The sequence below is a fragment of the Lacerta agilis genome, chromosome 6 (genome assembly GCF_009819535.1).
Source record: "Lacerta agilis isolate rLacAgi1 chromosome 6, rLacAgi1.pri, whole genome shotgun sequence".
NCBI lineage: Eukaryota > Metazoa > Chordata > Lepidosauria > Squamata > Lacertidae > Lacerta > Lacerta agilis.
This window is the reverse complement of record NC_046317.1, coordinates 55076909-55095756: the sequence shown is the minus strand read 5'-3', so window position 1 is coordinate 55095756 and position 18848 is coordinate 55076909. Positions and strand designations below refer to the sequence as shown.

General features: G+C 40.8%; 1 protein-coding gene across 2 annotated transcripts in view; it reads left to right on the top strand.

Annotated features, from left to right (window-relative positions):
• DSTYK (dual serine/threonine and tyrosine protein kinase) overlaps window positions 1–18175 on the top strand; it is a 39148-nt gene extending 20973 nt beyond the window's left edge. Inside the window, exons 3-13 of one of the 2 annotated variants that reach the window (XM_033152793.1) lie at window positions 2661–3324; window positions 4059–4294; window positions 4590–4673; window positions 5434–5610; window positions 6873–7002; window positions 7243–7399; window positions 7980–8112; window positions 9292–9405; window positions 10976–11090; window positions 11958–12092; window positions 14083–18175. In XM_033152793.1, coding sequence (XP_033008684.1) covers window positions 2661–3324; window positions 4059–4294; window positions 4590–4673; window positions 5434–5610; window positions 6873–7002; window positions 7243–7399; window positions 7980–8112; window positions 9292–9405; window positions 10976–11090; window positions 11958–12092; window positions 14083–14270 — 2133 coding nt within the window. In that variant the 3' untranslated portion in view covers window positions 14271–18175. The remainder of the gene's footprint in view (window positions 1–2660; window positions 3325–4058; window positions 4295–4589; window positions 4674–5433; window positions 5611–6872; window positions 7003–7242; window positions 7400–7979; window positions 8113–9291; window positions 9406–10975; window positions 11091–11957; window positions 12093–14082) is intronic. The other variant, XM_033152794.1, reaches the window with a different exon arrangement.
• Window positions 18176–18848: the final 673 nt, after the last annotated feature.

Below are 18848 nucleotides of genomic sequence, written 5' to 3'. Positions count from 1 at the left end.
TTGATTAATCAGGCATCTTTGATTCAGTCTCTGATTATTTTTTAATCTATTAAGCGTTGTAGCCTTAGAGATGATTATTTTCCTCTGAAGCCACTGCTGCATGCCTAAACATTGAATGTTTTTTTTAAAAGTTCACTTAATGTACATACTGAATTTGATGCCTCAAAATCATGTTTAAATGCAATTATTGACATACTTCCCTTCAGTGAAATGAAGAGAATCAAAGAGGTCAGTTGCAAAAATGAGCTTCCAGCTTGGAGGGTTTATTGTTAAAGGTGAACCTTCGTGCATAACATCTCTGCTGCCTTCTGTGAGGAGATGCAGACACTAGAAGGAAATCACAGATAAAGGCTATCTAGCAGAAAAATACCCAGCAGCAAGGCATTAACTGTTGCCTAAGCAAGATTAGTTGTTCTTATTAGTTGAGACATATCTTTTCTAACTTTTCCCTCCTTTATGTCTCCTAGAGACAGCATTGGTTTCCTCCTTTGTTTACTGCCATCAGCGTGAGTCATCTCGCATGCTGAATGTTGATTTGCACATCCAATTTTACTCTTTAACTTGCACTCTTGTCTGACCACATCAGTTTTTGTGTTTCCATGCTTGGGAGTCCCATGACAGTCATAACAGGCAAACTAATGTTAAATGTTTGTTTTGGGAGTAACAGAAAGGGAATTTGGGAGGATCTAGCAATACATGGAATAGCTGAAACTTGCTAGGATTTTTTTTAATTAAGCCTAGTAGTGAATTAGTAGTGGCTTTATAACTTTTATCATAATTGCTCTGTCAGCTGTTGACAGATCTTGCTCATGCCTTGGCTACAGCTTTGGGGGTTTTCTGTGGGAATCTAAATGTTTGCTGTTTAATTGATATTGAAAAGATTAATGTGCTAGACCCCATGAGTGCTTAAAACAACTTTCCCTCTAAGATGCCTCTTGTTTTTCCTTATGCCTTTACCAATTCATCTGCCTAGTTAAGTTTCCATAATGGTAATTTAAGGCTGCAAGGGTGGCCTAAGAAGTGATGATGATATTTGAAGCAGCAGTTCCCTCAGAAGGACATACAGGGCACAAGAATGTCAATTTTGTACAAATGTGTGCTTATGGATGCTCGGCCATAACTGACATAATTTGTGTATAACTCTTAGCATAGATCTTATTTTTAACATATTTATTATTACTTGGCCTTCTATCCAGAAAATCGAAAATAGTTCAGATTAGATGCTGTGACAAGCTAGAAAATACCTAGCATGCTCCTGGTTTCTTCTGGGAAGCATATTGGAGGTGCTGAGTGTGCCTAGGATTGTGTGTAATGAATTGCTGTGTCTGATGTAAAATAATACTGTATATCTAAAGCTCAAGCAGATATTAACTGACTCAGGAAGGGTATCTCAGAAGCTATTACAGCATTTAACTGTTCATGTACTTCTAAAAAATATCTGGATCAAAGGAGCACAAGGCAATTTACAGAATATCAAATGCATGGTGTAAAGAGCTTAATTGAACAGTAGTCATCAGAAGGGATTTCAAAAGTTATGGACTCGGCAAGTGCTTGAATTCAAGGAGAGACTAAGGCCTAATTCTCACTTAAATACCTCTTAATTTTTCTCTTGGCTTCCCCACATCATCTGCCTAGTTAAATTTCCATAACCATAAATCTTATGTCTCAATTGTACTAGTTCAAAATGCACATGACTGCTTAGACTGATGCTTCTCTATACAGAAACTTCCCTGTGTTTAGAAAAGTACTGTAGATGTTTGGGAGAATGTGTTGCGGAAAAGCCTTCCATTATGAGCCTGTATCCTGCAGTCTGAAGTGGTGTAGAGTTGTAGAATATATGCAGGTTTATGGCCTCATTAAAATCTAGGCATAACTATCTGGCACACCGAGTGTATAAAACACTGATCAGTTGCTTCGCTGGATAGCCTTCTAGGCAGGAGTTCCCAAATGGCTAAGTACTGTGGACCCTGTTTTTCAAAAGCCAAGCCATGGACCCCCGGGGTACTTTTGAAAGTTTTGATATCTATGTGATAGTTTTTGTTATGAGAATGGTGACACAGATCACCTGGGTAGGTTATGCAGATTCCCAGGGGTCCAAGGACCACCAGTTGGGAACCACTGTTCTAGAGGAATTAGGTCACATTCTTGTTGCTGGTTTCCTGTTTGCTCTGTGTACCTTGCCAGGGAATAGGTGGGGATGGAGTGGTATTTCCTACTGTACTGTGCTTAGACTTGTTTAAAAAACAAAAAACAAAACCCCTAGGAATGAGAAAAGGGCCTTTTGCATATAGGGTTTTAAAAATTGCCCTCAAACAGTCTTACTGACCCAAGTGCCCTCCAACTGTTCTAGGATTATGTAATTTACCATCCCTGATAATTGGCCATGAGATCTGAGAGTCCAAAACACATTGAGGGCACTAGATTTGGGAAAGGCAGCTCTGGAAAGCATTATTTTTCTTCTTCTCATTTAGAAGCATTTCCTGAATTTCTTCATTAAAACCAAAGGAAATACGTAAGTGGTTTGCGTCTTTCTCCAATTCCACTTGAATGCAGGTAGGGGAGGTTTCTTGTTGTAGATGAAGAATGGGTGGATTGTCAGCTGCAAAGCTCCGGTTGCTATAGCATTAATGTTAAAATCCTATTGCTTTTGCTGCCTATAGGAAGTGGACATTGTGGTAGCTCCTTGTCGGGGATTCCAGTCAGCCGAAGTCACTTTGGGAGAATACGTGAACCATTTCCTTCCAGTCATCACATTTGCTATCAGTGAGGCAGAACTCTCCACGCTGGATGTGAATGAACTGCAGGAGATTAAAGAGAAATTCTCTCTGCCTGTCTTCTTTTTCAAAGTGCCAAATTTGGGTGCTGAACTGATATCCCCTCAGAATGCAGAGAATGAAAAGTCGTCCCTTTACCGGCAGCTGCTTGATTTAGGCTACCTTAGTACAAACCACTGCAGCTGTGGAGCTCCCAGCTCTGATGCCAAAGCCCAGAGCATGCTGGTGGAACAATCGGATAAGATCCGTCTGCTTAGCACTTTCTCCAGACAGGTGCTGCAGCAGCGCTTGGTGGATGCAGCGACCGTCTTGAACCTAGTACACTGCCGTTGCCTGGACATTTTCATCAACCAGGCCTTTGATATGCAACGAGACCTTCAGATCACTCCAAAGCGTCTAGAGTACACGCGGAAAAAAGAGAACGAGCTGTATGAATCTCTGATGCTCATAGCCAACCGCAAACAAGAGGAGATGAAGGACATGATCATTGAGACTCTCAATAACATGAAAGAAGAACTGCTGGAAGATGCTGCTAATATGGAATTCAAAGGTAATTTCCAGAAAAACCAAAAGCCTTAAAAATGTTGTTGGACTCCAACTCCTATCAGTATCAGTCAGCATGGCCAGTGGTCAGAGACAATGAGGGGTTTAGTCCAACAAGAACTGGCGGCCGTGGGTCAGATAACCTGTTTTCAACTTCTTTCACCTGCTGCGTGCATGCACTTCAGCTCTGAGCAAGCTGTTGTACAGTAACATTCTTCATCAGATTTTTTTCCATAATCTGTAAAGAATGTCAGCATAGTGGCGTAATGTGTTTAGCTAAAATGTCAAACTTTGCAGATATTTGTATCCAAGTGAACAAGATTTGACTGTGTTAAAAGCTTGTAAACATCTATTGAATACAGTTTTATAACTGTAATCAAAAGTGTGACCCAACCTGGGTATAAAAACTTAAAACAGCACAATTTTATATATTTCTACTCAGAGGTGAATCCTCTTGCATTCAGCAGGGCTTACTCCCAGGTACATGGTATAAGATTACATCTTGTTACACGGAACTAAATTTGAAAGATTTAAGCCAATGCTTAGTTCCCCATTGACATCAAGGGATCAAAGTGATTAATTTATTGCCATGTTTCAGAACCAATCCAGTCTAGCTAATAAGGCTTTCATTGCACTTTAGTCACTAAATTTACTTTACACTAGTTCTGGGTGGCTGCTAATATGCTGGAATTGTGAAATTATGCTTCTTTTCAATCTTGGATTTCCTTCTGCTCCCTCTAGATATAATAGTTCCTGAGAACGGAGAGCCTATTAGTTCCAGAGATGTTAAATGTTGCATTAAGCAAATCCAAGAACTGATAATTTCACGGTTAAACCAAGCAGTTGCCAACAAGTTGATAAATTCTGTGGACTATCTGCGGGAGAGCTTTGTGGGAACTCTGGAAAGATGTCTGAAGAGTCTGGAGAAATCTCAGCAAGATGTTACAGTACATATCACAAGCAACTATCTAAAGCAGGTAAAAGTAACACAGAATTACTGACCTGGCATTGCAGATCAGTTTCTAGATTGTTTGCTGTAGCCTGTAATCAGTGGTGACAAAGTGAATTGGTGAAAGAATTTGATATCTTTCGTGTTATGGCGCCAAACAGATTTCTGCATTAAGTTGTAATTTAAGGAAAGCATTTGAGTTCATTGCAATTCTTCCAGATTTGAAGTGAAGACACTTAAGGATTATACTTGTTTGCTTAATCTACTGAATAAGCAATTTCTTCAGTTTTCAGTGGCTTATTTAATATATTTTCTGCTTATAGATACTGAATGCAGCCTACAATGTTGAGATCACCTTTCACTCCGGTTCAACAGTATCTAGAATGCTATGGGAACAAATCAAGCAGGTATTAAATATTCTGATAGTTATTAGGAGAGAGCTTTTACTGTAATAAGACCTTATCTTTGGTAGATCTGCCTTTGTCTGAAAGATCCTTTGAGTCTCTCTCTTCCTCAGCTTGACATGGTAGCAGCCATTCCAGCAAGCTGTCTTGATTGGGGAGATGGGAAGCAGGGCTTATTCTATCAGCTCTGCTGAAAGACCAGCTCCATAAAGAATCTCCATTCTATGGTTGGTCATCACAAGAACTACTGTTTAAGAATTGGCACATGATTTTGCTTTTTTCCTCCTCCCTTCCTATTCCTTTTTCCTTGTATGTTGTGTTTTTGTGTGGATGTTTGTTTGTTTTTATAAACCTGCATGCCATCCTGTTTAAACTGACTGAATGTCAGTGGCTTTGGGAGCATTTTCAGCTGAAGAATGTGGTAAAAATGCTGCAATATCACCCACATACCCGTACCAGAGTTGCAAACAAACAACTTGTATTCTCATATGCTCATTCCCCATTATTCTGATTTTCTTTTTATTTGGCCGGTATGGTGGGTGACATCTAATAATGACTACTTGCTTGTGCAGTGGAAATTTGCTTACACAACTGGGTGTGTTGTTTCTGTTCTTCTCCTACAACTCAGCTGAAATGTGCTCCAGAGGGTCTCCTAACCCTCCTGTGAAGGTTTGGTGGGCACATGGCAAGCTGCTGGGGACAGAAACTGAAAGTAAACTTTTTAATGCTTGAGTTTTGACAATGAGACATATGTCTTATTCAGATAATACAGCGGATTACTTGGGTGAGCCCACCAGCTATCACCGCAGAGTGGAAAAGGAAAGTAGCTCAGGATGCCATTGAGAGTCTCAGCGCATCAAGGCTGGCCAAGAGCATCTGTAGCCAGTTCCGAACAAGACTAAACATTTCTCACGATGCTTTTGCAGCTTCCTTGCGACAGGTCAGTTGGATTGTTATTCATCGCAGTTCTCTTTAGATGAAACTTAACCATTTTTCAAATAATTGACAATTGCCTGCCTATCCTCTCTCTACTCCTTGTCACTAAAAAAAAAAAAGGCCACACAGGTGCTCTGCTGTTTCTTCTGACTTTTTAAGACTGGCAAAAATGGCTATAAAAGCACTAGAAGTTCTTGTTCTATGGGACTAGGGTCATTATTGCAATTGCTTCTTCTAGGGGCATTTTAATGGTGATAGAGGTGGAAGTGACCACACAGTAGGGTTCATTCTCCAACTCACAAAAGTGCCTGAGAATGTGCCTTTTTTGGCTGTGCAGTGTCATGTTTAAAGAACTAAGTGAGCCAGCTATAGTAGTTGTCTCTGAAACCTATGGGGAAGTTGAGAGTACTGCCTTTTCTCTGCCTTCCTAGGTACTATGAACCTCTGTTGATGGGAAACTGCACCTTTTTATATAGTTTTGCTAAACTAATGAGGCAACACAAGGGCTGTGGATAGCTCAGTTGGTAGAGCATGAGACTCTTAATCTCAGGGTTCTGAGTTCAAGCTCCATGTTGGGCAAAAGATTCCTACATTGCAAGGGGTTGGACTAGATGTGGTCCCTTCCAAAAGTTCATTCTCAAATAACGTGATCTGAAAATCTTAGCGCAGGATTCTCCTAATGAGCTCTTTACCTAATGGCTTCCACTAGTGCGGCAAGGCTTTCCTCCCCAATCCTCCTGTGCATACTTACACCCTCTGAAATTAGTTCCAGGGGTTTGGGGAAACCCACAGAAATGTGTGTGGGAGGAGGAGAGGGGAAATTGTTTCATCTAGCAAGCTGAAATGCTTCGCAAAGGGAACATTTATCACAGCATTCCATCCATGTAGTTCATAGAGGGTTTTTTTCACAAGGAAAAAAAACAGTTATATGCCTTTTTTCCCAGAAGAGCAGCTTAGAAAGAGAATTTGTCCTAGCCCATTCTCCATGAGCTATGATCACATGAATATGCAGGTGTTTGGGGCAAAAAGATTCCTGCACTGCAGGGGGGTTGGACTAGATACCCCTTGTGGTCCCTTCTGGCTCTAGAATTCTGTGATTCTATAATCCATGGAAATGAATATTGTACGAAACAATCATTTTAAACTCAGAACATGTTTCATTATTTAGCAAAGAGGAAATAGGGGAGCAGGTTTTGGAAATTCAATTCTAGGTGTGACCTACAGGACAGCAAAACCTTACTTAAATTTGGCCTTATGTTTTGTTAGCTAGAGGCTGGCCACTCGGGCAGGCTGGAGAAGACAGAAGATCTTTGGTTGAAGGTTCGAAAAGACCATGCCCCTCGGCTTGCCCGCCTCTCACTGGAAAGCAGGTCCTTACAGGATGTTTTGTTACATGGTGAGCAGTGCCTTGTCTGCACATCTCATTTTATTGATGATTTTCCAGAATTTTCTTATGAGACTTGTTCTGTACTGTTCCAGACACACTGAGGGAATGAATCCTGAGGAATACATGCTACTTAGGAGGGACATAGAAAACATGTTGACAATAAAAATTATGGGAAATCAATAAAAAATAATTGGCTAAAAATAAAATAAAAACAGAAAACAAGTTGACAAGCAGGTGCTTATATTTCAGGTAAACCCAAGCTAGGCCGTGAGCTGGGCCGAGGGCAGTATGGAGTGGTATACTTGTGCAATGCCTGGGGGGGCCACTTTCCTTGTGCCCTCAAATCTGTTGTTCCACCAGATGAGAAGCACTGGAATGACCTTGCACTTGAGTTTCACTATATGAGGTAGGTGCCATTAAACTCTTCCGTAATAAACACACATTAACCTGGCAGCTTAACTATATTTTGTAGCAGTGGTTTGACAGAGTCCGATAACTGACACAAAATTCCTCTCATGTATGCACAAAAGGCCTATTTGGAACCTTCTTAATTGAAACCATGACAATATAAAATAACGATGTTGAGTTCCTTGGTGAAATTTCCATTGATACTTGTCTTCATACTCTGAAGAATTAGGTTGCCTATGTCATCCTTCTCCAATATGGCACCCTCTAGATGATTGGCTACAACTCCCACCAGCCTCAGCTAGCATGGCAAATGGCCTGGGATGGGAAAGGTTGCAGTTCACAAACACCTAGGAAGTGCAGCAGTTGGGGGAAAGCTGTGATTTGCTATATCTTGAAACTGCACATTTGTATTGCATATCTAGCTTGCACAGTTGATTCTGTTAACATGAATAGTCATTTGGAAATAATGGTGTGTGCTTTGTATGTTTTTGTAGAACAGGAGACTGGGGGAAAAGTGCCTTATCTCCTTAGAGACATAAGCCCATTATTCTTGACTCTTGTGCTGCATCTTTCTCCAGATCTTTACCAAAGCATGAGCGGTTGGTAGATCTTCATGGATCAGTGATAGATTATGGGTATGGCGGAGGTTCCAGTATTGCTGTTCTACTGATAATGGAACAGTTGCACAGAGACCTCTATACAGGATTGAAGGTGAGGAATTAAAACAATTAAATGGAAAACTGACAGTGTAAATATTTGATCATCTCTGGTAGCTTTTCATTTCTATGCACAAGTGTGCTTTTCATCATACTTGAATCAGTGGAGATAATAAAAAGTTGCAGAGCAGAGTTTCCCCAACTCATAACACAAGTACTCCTCTTCAGGCCTCTAGCCAGCATGGAACAAAAGCCTTGCAAGGCTCTGGGGTTCTTGTGGGAGGGGAGGTTTTTGCAGGCTTTTTATTTCCTACCCACCTGAAATATTCCCCAACTGTGTTATATAGTGCTAAAGCACTTTGTTTAGCCCTATATTGCTATATTACAGGGTGGCGAAGACTTTAGAGTTACAAAAGGCAATGGCATATTTCCTTTTGCCTCCTGAAGCCTGTGTATTGCAGTGAGGAGGGGTTCACTCATGTACCCAAACTGCCACCGTGGCTACTTTTAAGTTGTTAAAGGTTCAACCAGGTCAATTTTCTCTTGTTATCCCCCGCTCTCCCAAACCATGACATCCTCAGTATTCCATAGCTCTGGAAAGCCACTAAGGATGCTAAGTCCTCTTTGGGCTGTGCTAGGTTCCCCTCCCCCTTTAATTTACAAGCTAATATACTTCTGCATTCTTGGAGTCTCTAGAGAATACAGAAGCTACTGCCTTGGGCAGTGAAATGCCTATCCATAGACAAGTTGATAAGTTTAGTATTCTGCTATGTTCCGACAATTTGGCTTTAAAATTTTGGCAGCCATGTTCCCTTCACACTGTTCCTGACTATTGATAGATCAGATGGTCTCTTCTTCACCTCCCAACCTCAGCCCTACTACATTTTTGGTTAGCAGCAGGTAAAATCTAGGGTTAATGGTCTGATCACAAGTACAACTGTAAAGGGATTTTTTAATACTGTTATATATTTCATTAGAGAGAGCGAGAGAGACCACACACAACATCTGATCCTGGCTACCATTGTGGGACTAGAGCTATATGCTTCAGTAGAATGGATTAAGACAATAGCAGCAGAACCACTCTCTGCCCCACTTGTTTAAGGAAGAAACAATGTTAAAGGATCTGTTTTGTTGGAGTTGCTTCATCTTAGGCAAGAAGCACTGTCTAATAACCATAGATGTGAACCCCATTAAGGGATTGATAATAAGGTTCCCTCCCCCCTTTTTCCCTCAGGCTGAGTTGACATTGGAGATAAGATTGCAGATTGCCTTGGATGTAGTAGAAGGGATTCGATTTCTTCACAGCCAGGGGCTCGTTCACAGAGACATCAAACTTAAAAATGTATTGGTAAGGGACAGCTTTTTGCCTCGGGCGTCATTCTCTTTGCTAAAATGGAATGAGACATCAGTGCATAAATAATGGCCTTGTTAAAACCGTTCCTTGTAATTGCGTCTCTGCTTTATAACTTTTTAAAAATGTAAAAAGCACTTTTTCAAAAGGGGGGGAAAAGGCACAAGCAAAAGTGATCGCTGCCATTGTGAAGCACAAAACCTATACAGTGGTACCTCGGGTTAAGTACTTAATTCGTTCCGGAGGTCTGTTCTTAACCTGAAACTGTTCTTAACCTGAAGCACCAGTCTCTAGTTCACAGGTCCCTTTAATGATTCACCAATATATCCATCAAGAATCAACTTGGCCAGTTCTAAGAGACTTGCACAAGTATGACCAAATACCGTACAGTGGTACCTCTGGTTAAGTACTTAACTCGTTCTGGAGGTCCGTTCTTAACCTGAAACTGTTCTTAACCTGAAGCACCACTTTAGCTAATGGGACCTCCTGCTGCCGCCGCGCCGCCAGAGCACGGTTTCTGATCTTACCCTGATGCAAAGTTCTTAACCTGAAGCATTATTTCTGGGTTAGTGGAGTTTGTAACCTGAAGCGTATGTAACCCGAGGTACCACTGTACTTTGCAGTATATATATATGCAGTATATATTTTTTTTTTTATTCCTTTTCTTTTCTTTTTTCCCTTTCCCCTTTTGCTTCTTCCCCTTTTTTTTCTTTCTTCCTCCCCCCCTTCCTTTTTCCCATCCCCTCCTAATCCCACTCTTTTTTTATCCTTTTTCGTTTGTCTTTTGACCCTCTTTTTAGGATTATTCTTTTAATATTGTTAAATTATGTACGGGTTGTATATAGAGGTGTGTGTGTTTCCTTTCTGTGTGTGTTTTGAAATTGTTATGTATTCTGTTGAGTTATGTGTATGATTTTGCTGTATAATAAAATTTAATAAAATTAAAAAAAAAAAAAAAGAACACCAAAGGTGCTGCCCATTGGTGCTGCCCAAAAAGACAGACTCAAGTGCTGAACAAGAAGCTCAAGAATATCTAGGTTTTCATATGACTGGATCAATTTCCTTAAAAAGAAAAGGCAACCATACCCGATCACAGCCATGTTTCCCTAAACCCAGGGGAAAGATCAGAAACTGAGGCATATCTAAAGGGAGCTCAGCCAGAGTAAAATTGACTGGAGTAACAAAGAGTTCTCTTTTCTGATCCTCTGAATGGTCAGAAGGCTAATACACACTTCATCTGTTCAGAATTTCATTTCCACAAGATGTGGTAATGGCAGTTAGTTTAGAGGACTACTTTTACACTGTTACAGTTTCATAAAGGATTAGGTGTATCTGTGGCCATTAGCTAGGAATCTCCAGCATCAGGTAACCCAAAATTATAGGAAAAAACAAAACAAGGAATTGGTGATTATTTTTGTGCTGGGCTAGATAATGAACTTCAGCTTGGTTCAGCAAATACATTAATAATGGGATTGTTTGTAGAAGACACTTGTACTACAGTGATGGCATGTTGGTCTCTTTTGATAAGTCTTGAGGCTTGGGTTTGAGTAGTTTGTATCCTTTACAGCTTGATAAAAACAGTAGAGCTAAAATCACAGACCTGGGATTCTGCAAACCTGAGGCGATGATGTCCGGCAGTATTGTTGGGACCCCTATCCATATGGCTCCTGAACTCTTCACAGGTAAACTTACCATAGATCTCCCTATGGACTGTTAGCCATGAAGAATTTGCGGTCCGTTCCCTTAAGACGACAAATTTACATGTGTACAGTTAGAGGGATGCTTCTGCCAAGAAGTTTGGCAGATACATGCATGTATCCTTAGGGAGGGGAGGAGTATACTTTCAAGGAGATACAACACATTGAACTGAGTGGGACCAGCTCAAACCATGAAGCCCAAACAGCTCTTACAAAGCTTCCATAAAGTGCTCACACTTGGACTTCAGCAAGTCTACATGGAGGGGGAATTTTCCTAATTTGGTGGGGATGGCTACAGAGAATACCTCTTCGTGCTTATATGGTTAAACTGACACAAATGTTATAACTAAAAGTGCCCTTGGTATTGATCCTTGGTGGTGGTTATGGGGCACATATAGGAAATGATCTAATTCAGTGCTAGCAATAGGATATCCCTTTCTCCTCTCCACAAACTGTGTAGCTAACTCCCACTGTATTGTGTAGCTGTATGGCGAGTGCCACACCCCTGAAGAACATCTTAATATTCTTCCCGTATGAGTCCACAAGATCAGATGAGAAGGAACTGTCACCTGTCATCAGGTTCCAGGATGGACACCAGAGCATCATAAGCATGGTGACACCTCACTTGATCCAGTGGACTTGTGTGGGAAGAACATTTGACTGTACTTTTGTCCCAAGCAGGAACATTTAAGACTAGTAGCTTTGCTGAAAACAAACTTGCCTTAACTAAGTTCTAGGTTGTGTTGGAGTCCCCAGTGACGCAGTGTGCTGCTATTTTCCTGGCTACAGTCTTATGCTTAATGGAACTGAATTTCTAGTCTTCAACCAGTATCTCTTGCTCATCTGCCACAGGGAAATATGATAATTCTGTGGATGTATATGCATTTGGCATCTTGTTCTGGTACATCTGTTCGGGTCAAGTCAAGTTACCAGAGGCTTTTGAGAGATGTGCAAGCAAGGACCACCTTTGGAACAATGTACGAAGAGGTAGGCATGTCTGCAACACAAAACACATAATGCAGTGTTGTGAAGGGATGGAGACTATATCTAAAGTTCCTGATCTAAATGACCACATGTCAAGCTCTGCTCTCGTGGTGGGGCTTTGGGGTCTTTCTTCTGACCACAGTCCTCGGTGCTGCCACACAAGCCAGCCCTTGAAACTCATGGCAGCTTCAGAAACCTCCTTCAGTGCTGTGCAACTGCTGTTCCTAAACAAGACTGAAGAAGGCACAAAGAGCTCCAATGCAGTGTTTTTTTATGTGAGTGAGCTGCTTTGTAGCATACTTCCAACATTTGAAGCAAGTCTGCATAGAAAAATTTGCTTTGACTAAATGCTTCTGGAGCAACTGTCCTAAGTGAATAAGCCATTCCACTAAATCTTTACACCCTCTGCATTTTCAGGAGAAGCTAGGTAAGGTAGTACTGGATGTCTTTGCATCTCCTGGTGCTGTTGTCTTTATTTTCACAGTGGCTGAAAACTTGAAGCAGATAAGGTGGGCTAAGAGAAATGGGAGAATGAGCAGTTCCTTTAGTCTGTGGTTTCCAGGCTACTGCTGATAGGTTAGAATTCATAAAAATTCTGGCTGCAGTCTTATCACACTTACCTGGGAGCACTGAACTCAGTGGGCAGTATCCAACTACATAGATCGGCTCTAGTGCACAGATTTTTTCTTGCACAATGGAACTTCCCCTCCCTCAATCTGCTCTGGAGGGATGGAGCGGAACCCAGAACAGAGTTATGGAGGCCAAATTCCTTTGCACAGCCCAAAGTCATTGCACTAGTGGATCTTTTCAGTTTAAAACTGCCCAGGAAGACTTGCTTCTGAGTAAACATGCCTAGAATTGCACTGCAAAGCATAGCGTGTGTGATTTAAGGAAGGTCCTGTAACATAAAGAGTACCTTTGTTTAGAACTAACTGTCCCAAGAGTCTATAAGTTGCTATGAGGGCGATGACAGAAATATAGGCCAGATATGAATGACAACACTTAATTTCATCTGCTGTTCCAGATGTTGACAGAGAACCAGGATTTTAACTCTTGGTATTATGTACGTATAGAAACGAGACATCTAAAGATCTTCAAACTAGATATAATCAGCAGTTTCTTGGAACAAGGCAACAGCAATCTAATCCTTTCAAAAACATGCATGCATGACTAATGCTTAAGTGGTTTTCTTTTTAAAAAAACAACAACAACAACCCAGCAATATCTTAAATCCCCTTAAAGTGTTTGAGAATTTGCAGTGCTTGGAGTGTTGGGAATCTAAAATGAAGCATATTCATTTTTTGACAATGGGCTCTATTAGTTGCTACCTAAATTAGTGGAACCTCCTGCATAGTTCCTTTTGTTATTAAAATGTATCCTTTTAACTTCATGCCTATTTTCAAGCTTCCCTGAACACGACCTCCCAAGATGAAGTTAATACTTAATTTGAAAGCTTCCCTGCCTTATGGATAATGGTAGTTGTGGAAATTACAGTGCGTAGTATCTCATGAAAAAAACAAGATTAGCACCTGTAGGACAAATAAACAGTGCAATTCTATACATGTCTACTCAGTTCAGTAGGATTTGCTCCCAAGTAAGTGTGCTTGGGGCTGCAGTCTTGACATGTTTCGAAGTGTTGGTTTTTAGGTTTCAGAACCTTTACAACATATGAAAAATGGCTTATAAGTGGTCAACTCATGTGATTAGTGTAATGCTGGCAGCACTTTCGTGGTCACAACAGCAGTTTCAATGAGTAAGGGGCCATACCTTCCCAGTGCACCCTACTTTGTGTAAGTCAGTATTTATACATATTATTAATGTGTGTATTGACTCAGAGCCTTGTCCATAATTGGAAGCTTGAGTCTGGTTTCTTTCCAGATGGGCCGGGTAAACAGCTTACGCCTCTAACCAGTGTAGTTAAAGCTGAAGTAGCTAAGATAAAATGAATTATTTCCCCTTTCAGTCAAATAACCATGTTCTCCCTTTTGTCCAGGAGTACGCCCTGAACGCCTTCGCATTTTTGATGAGGAATGCTGGCAGCTGATGGAAGCCTGTTGGGATGGAGACCCTTCTCAGCGCCCACTCCTGGGCATTGTCCAGCCCACATTGCAGAACATAATGGAAAGGCTTTGCAGGTCAAACTCAGCACCGTTGAATAAAGGATTAGATGACTCTACTTGAAAAACAAGCCATGGAGGAACTGTTCTATTATGTGAGAATGCCGGCCCCCACTTTGGCGTGGGCAGCTCAAGAGGGTAGCTTTTCTGAAGAGAGACTGGCCATAAATTGGGCGCTTGGGTGAGAGGATACCGAAATTCCACCTCGTATAGCAGCCAGGGACATTCACCCCGATACACTACTAATGCAAGTTGCTAGTGCTTCCCTCTTCCCTTAAAAAGCAAGAAAGATGGGGAAATCAGGCCTTGTTGTCTGGAAAGGATTTTGCTTATCCCCTTCAGATTCCAGTAATAGGAAAAAAGCACTGTATGTTTCATAACTGGGGCAGCCAGCACATCTGCATCCCTAGCTACAGTCCGCTATGTGTCTGCAATGGCTTCCTTGAAGGTCACACACATGAATGTGGATTATTGGAAGACATAAAATAGTATCTCTTTCATAGGATGGGTTTTCCAGCTATTCTTAGCATGGATTCTGAGGGGTGTAAGCTAATATTAACTTAATAGTACTTGGTATGTTTACATGGAAGGATCAAAGCATCCATTCTCTTAAGGGGAAGGCCACACTGCAATGGAAATGCCCTTTAAAAAAAGTATAAGCTACCTGTGCTTTATCTTGTGAACCAAGCTCTTTTTGGTAAACGCTTAGTAGCAATTTTTGCAACATCTGAGCAAAGATGGCCTTTTTATTTTTATTTTTACAATCTTGCAGCAAGATGGGTACTCCACCAAAAACGACTCTGCACATACAGAAATTGAAACATAAATTGCTTGCAACTAACTACAGCCTGTACCCAGTGGACAACTAGCAGGCCATGTTTTTAACTATAGCAGCTTTCTTGTTTTGAACCCAAGTATAAAGGCAGTGACTGTTTTAAACTCTAATTATTGACAGGCATTTTAAAATATTTCTTCAGCTATTTTTTTAAGCCATTCCCTTGGAGAATACCTAAGAGAGACCAAACATCATTCCATAGATGTGCATGATTGCTATTTCTGACCATTTCCTTTGTTAGGGTTTGTTGTTCGGCTGTGTTAAGACTATGTTAATCTAGGAATCCATTGCAGGGAGCACATGGGGAGGACAGTCCAGAGACCTGCAAAATGAAGGGCTCTTTCTCATGTGCTTGACGCACCCCTGAGAGAAAAATTTGTTTGAATTTGTTTGTGCAAGACTTAGTTTCTTACTACAACAATGTTTTGAGGAGAGGTGTGGGATGAGCTGGAGAATGCAACTGGCGTAAGGTCAAAGTTTTTCTCCCATGTATTTGGAGAATGAAGGGTGAAACCTTATTCTCTCTCTTCCACACAATGAGGCATGCACTGGTTTCATCTTCATAGGATAATTGAGTGTGCGCTATACAAAGCCAATCAAACATGCAACATACAGTCCATTGCTTCTGTTGCACAAAGCAGAATTACAGCCTCTTGCCTGTTTACATAAACTACTAGAGACAAAAGTGACCTTGCAGTGTTACTGGCCCAGCCTAGATGAACCTTTCCTGTGTGTGCAATAAAATTGAAACTGTGCTTTTAAAATGATTGCTTTTTACTTAATGGGCATTCATTGCTATGTGGTGATCTAAATTGTATTCGCACTTCTGTCCACAAATTGTAGCATCTGGCAACTTGAATGGGCAGTGATGGTTGCCAACCATGCTCACAAAAAAGCACATATATTCTCAAATAGGTCTTAGAAATGTCACTTATGTACTATCTAGGCCACTGTTCCAGTCATTTGACAGTATTACTCATTTCATACCCATTTACTCTGTGCTACAGTGGCTAGTGACCTTGTTTAGAGTTAGGAGGGTCTAGGTCAGTATTTTTGGAAGTATATAGTTTATGTAAAATTAAAATGAATAAAACTATTTGAAAATGGCTTGTATAGCTTTTCCCAAGCAGCTACTTCCTTACTCTATAATACCCTGTGCCTTTTTGAAAACTTGAGTTGAAGTATCAAATTCCACTAGGACTGTCTTCCCCATGGACACCTCTGGCTCTGTACACCTTTCCCAATGTACAACCATGCATGCGCTCCTTTGTTAGGCATAATTTTTAATTATTCCGAGCAGCTCTGAATCAGATTTCACAGGCCCCCTGACATGCCTCACAAGAGGGAAGAGATGGGTTTTGTGTCGTCTAAAGATCTTCTAGTTAAAGCACATTTGACTTTGATTAAAACATACACCCTTGTTCATATTTGGCAACGCTGCATGCTTTCTGTACGTTACTAGCACCCTTGTGGCCTAAGAAGCACGTATTTTGAACACACTAAAAATTTTCATAGCTGTTTCAATAGAGGCAGACAGATGCCACTACCAGGTATTATGGTAGGGGTAATGGTGGCTATCTGTGTATTCAGGCCAGCTGTGAGTGCAGAGCATCTATCACTGCGATCCCACTCCAGTTACTTGACCAAAAGCATTAAACTAAAGATCTGTTAGAAGCAACTCCTGGTTGTTGTTGTATTAAAAATAAAGTTATTGTTGTGCCCATGTACAACTATCTTATGCACTGCAAAATACCTCTGCTCTCCCCCCCTCTTAAGTTAACTTCATTACCCACTTTGTTCTATACCCAGACTTTGTTTACTAAACTGTATTATGCAACGTTTACAGGTTGCCACTGACTTGATGGCTAAAGCAGGTGCTCCAAAAGAGAAGTTTCTTTAGAGTTGGAAACATGATAAATCAAACTAGTTTACAAAAACAAGTATACTTACAGAAAGCAGAACTGGAGGAATCCATAGTGGTGCTACTAGCTGATGGTTCAAAGATGGAGCTATTCAAAGCCGACCAGTTGCTAGGCTACTTATTTCTGCTTTGGCTACTGTGGCCAATTTAGGCTCTGGATACAAACACTACATAGGATTCACGAGTTAAAGCAAGGCTTGAATGCAATGTCACATTGCCATGTTGTGATGCTGGAGTGTTGCCCTCAGCTTGCTAGTGCATTGCTGCTGTCGTATCACATTGCTGTCTAGTGAAGTGGATTATGGGAGCTTTTGTTTGGCAACTGACCATTTTTGTGTGTGTTTCCTCCATCTGTAGTACTTCTAGTGACTTGATTATACAATGCAAGCCCTTCTAGCTTGTTGAATTCAAGTGCAAGCTATTCTATTTATCCTTTTTTTTTTTTAGCACTTTTGTGTTCATCCTTCTCTCAGCCCCTTCCCTTCTGGATAGTATTTGGAGGCTCAGAAGCTGCTTGAATGTAGGCTCTTGTAGGGTGACTGTCATTAATGGAAGGACCATCAGTACTGGATCCCAATCTAATGTGGTTCTCTGTTGAGCTTTCACTTTTAGAGATGTACTGTACATAATGCCTTCTCTGTATCTACTGGTCTCCTGGCCAGTTGTCCTCGCTTTGTTATTTTTTAAATTTTAATAGTATGATTCCCCCCCTCCAGGGAGAGAATAAGAGCACAGCAGCATTTAAAACTCCCTCAGGGGCTTAAATAGCACTGCATTTCTTGAACTTCTAATGCTTCCCTTTGTTTTGGTTCTATTAAACTGATGGTCAACTGTTACAACTTGGCTATTGGGGGGAAGTAGAAACCTGAGTTAAGAGTTGTACAGTTCCATTGTAATGCCTATAGATTTTTGTACTACTTTTATTTTTAAAAAAACTTGTGTATTAGTGTTAAAGGCAAAGGTAACAAACTTACCAACTGTATAGGAAAAGTGCAATAACATGGAAAATGACATGATTGAGAAAAAGATATTTCCCTTGTATTCTGTAATACTAATTTACTCTCCACTGCAGCCCCTTCCCCCATTACGTGTATTTTAAGAGACGTGACTGTGGGTCAAGACTTCATTTAGTGCTACAATGAAAGTCTGTTTTAATAGAAAGTAGAATGCACAGAAGTCCTGTGCTGTATAATAAAGGTTGCATTAACATTTTTTGCTGCTGCTTGTGTGGTTTTACTTTTCCAACAATTGTTCCAGAGACTTTGCTGAGTTTCGAATCTGTCACACCACCACCTGGGGAGGGGTAGCAATAATAACTGCTAATAAACTGATCAAGTGGCTATTGAGCCGCAAGATCGTGGGATTGTGTTGATGAAGCTACAGCAGTACATGCTCCTTGGCAACAGGGATGGATGGATGGATGGATGTCCTTGTGGGTACTGAACTGCATTACAAAATTCATCACTTATTTGGGGATGTGCCAGTAATGCCCCTAGGATAGTATACACAGTAATAACCCCAATTCCTGTTATAATAGTTTCTGCCTAATCTTTCTCTTCACTATACTATATTGCAGCCTTGCTTGATAAAATGCAATCTGTTTTTGCTGCAATGAACATGATTACTACTACTCTGGATATGGCACGTTGGCAATCATTGATGTCAAAATCCTGTGGCACCTTAAAGCTGGCAAATCTTATTCTGGCATAATAAATTTCAATGGATTAAGATAACCTTATTATGATGGAATCAAATAGGTTAGTCTTTGTAATTTTGATAGGCTGTTTTGGGTCTGCTTACAGGGTCCATTCAAAGCCATTTGTCCCATAGTCATTGCCTCTTATATTCTACCATAGGCATCTTCAAGGTGGCCTAGGAGTTTAGAG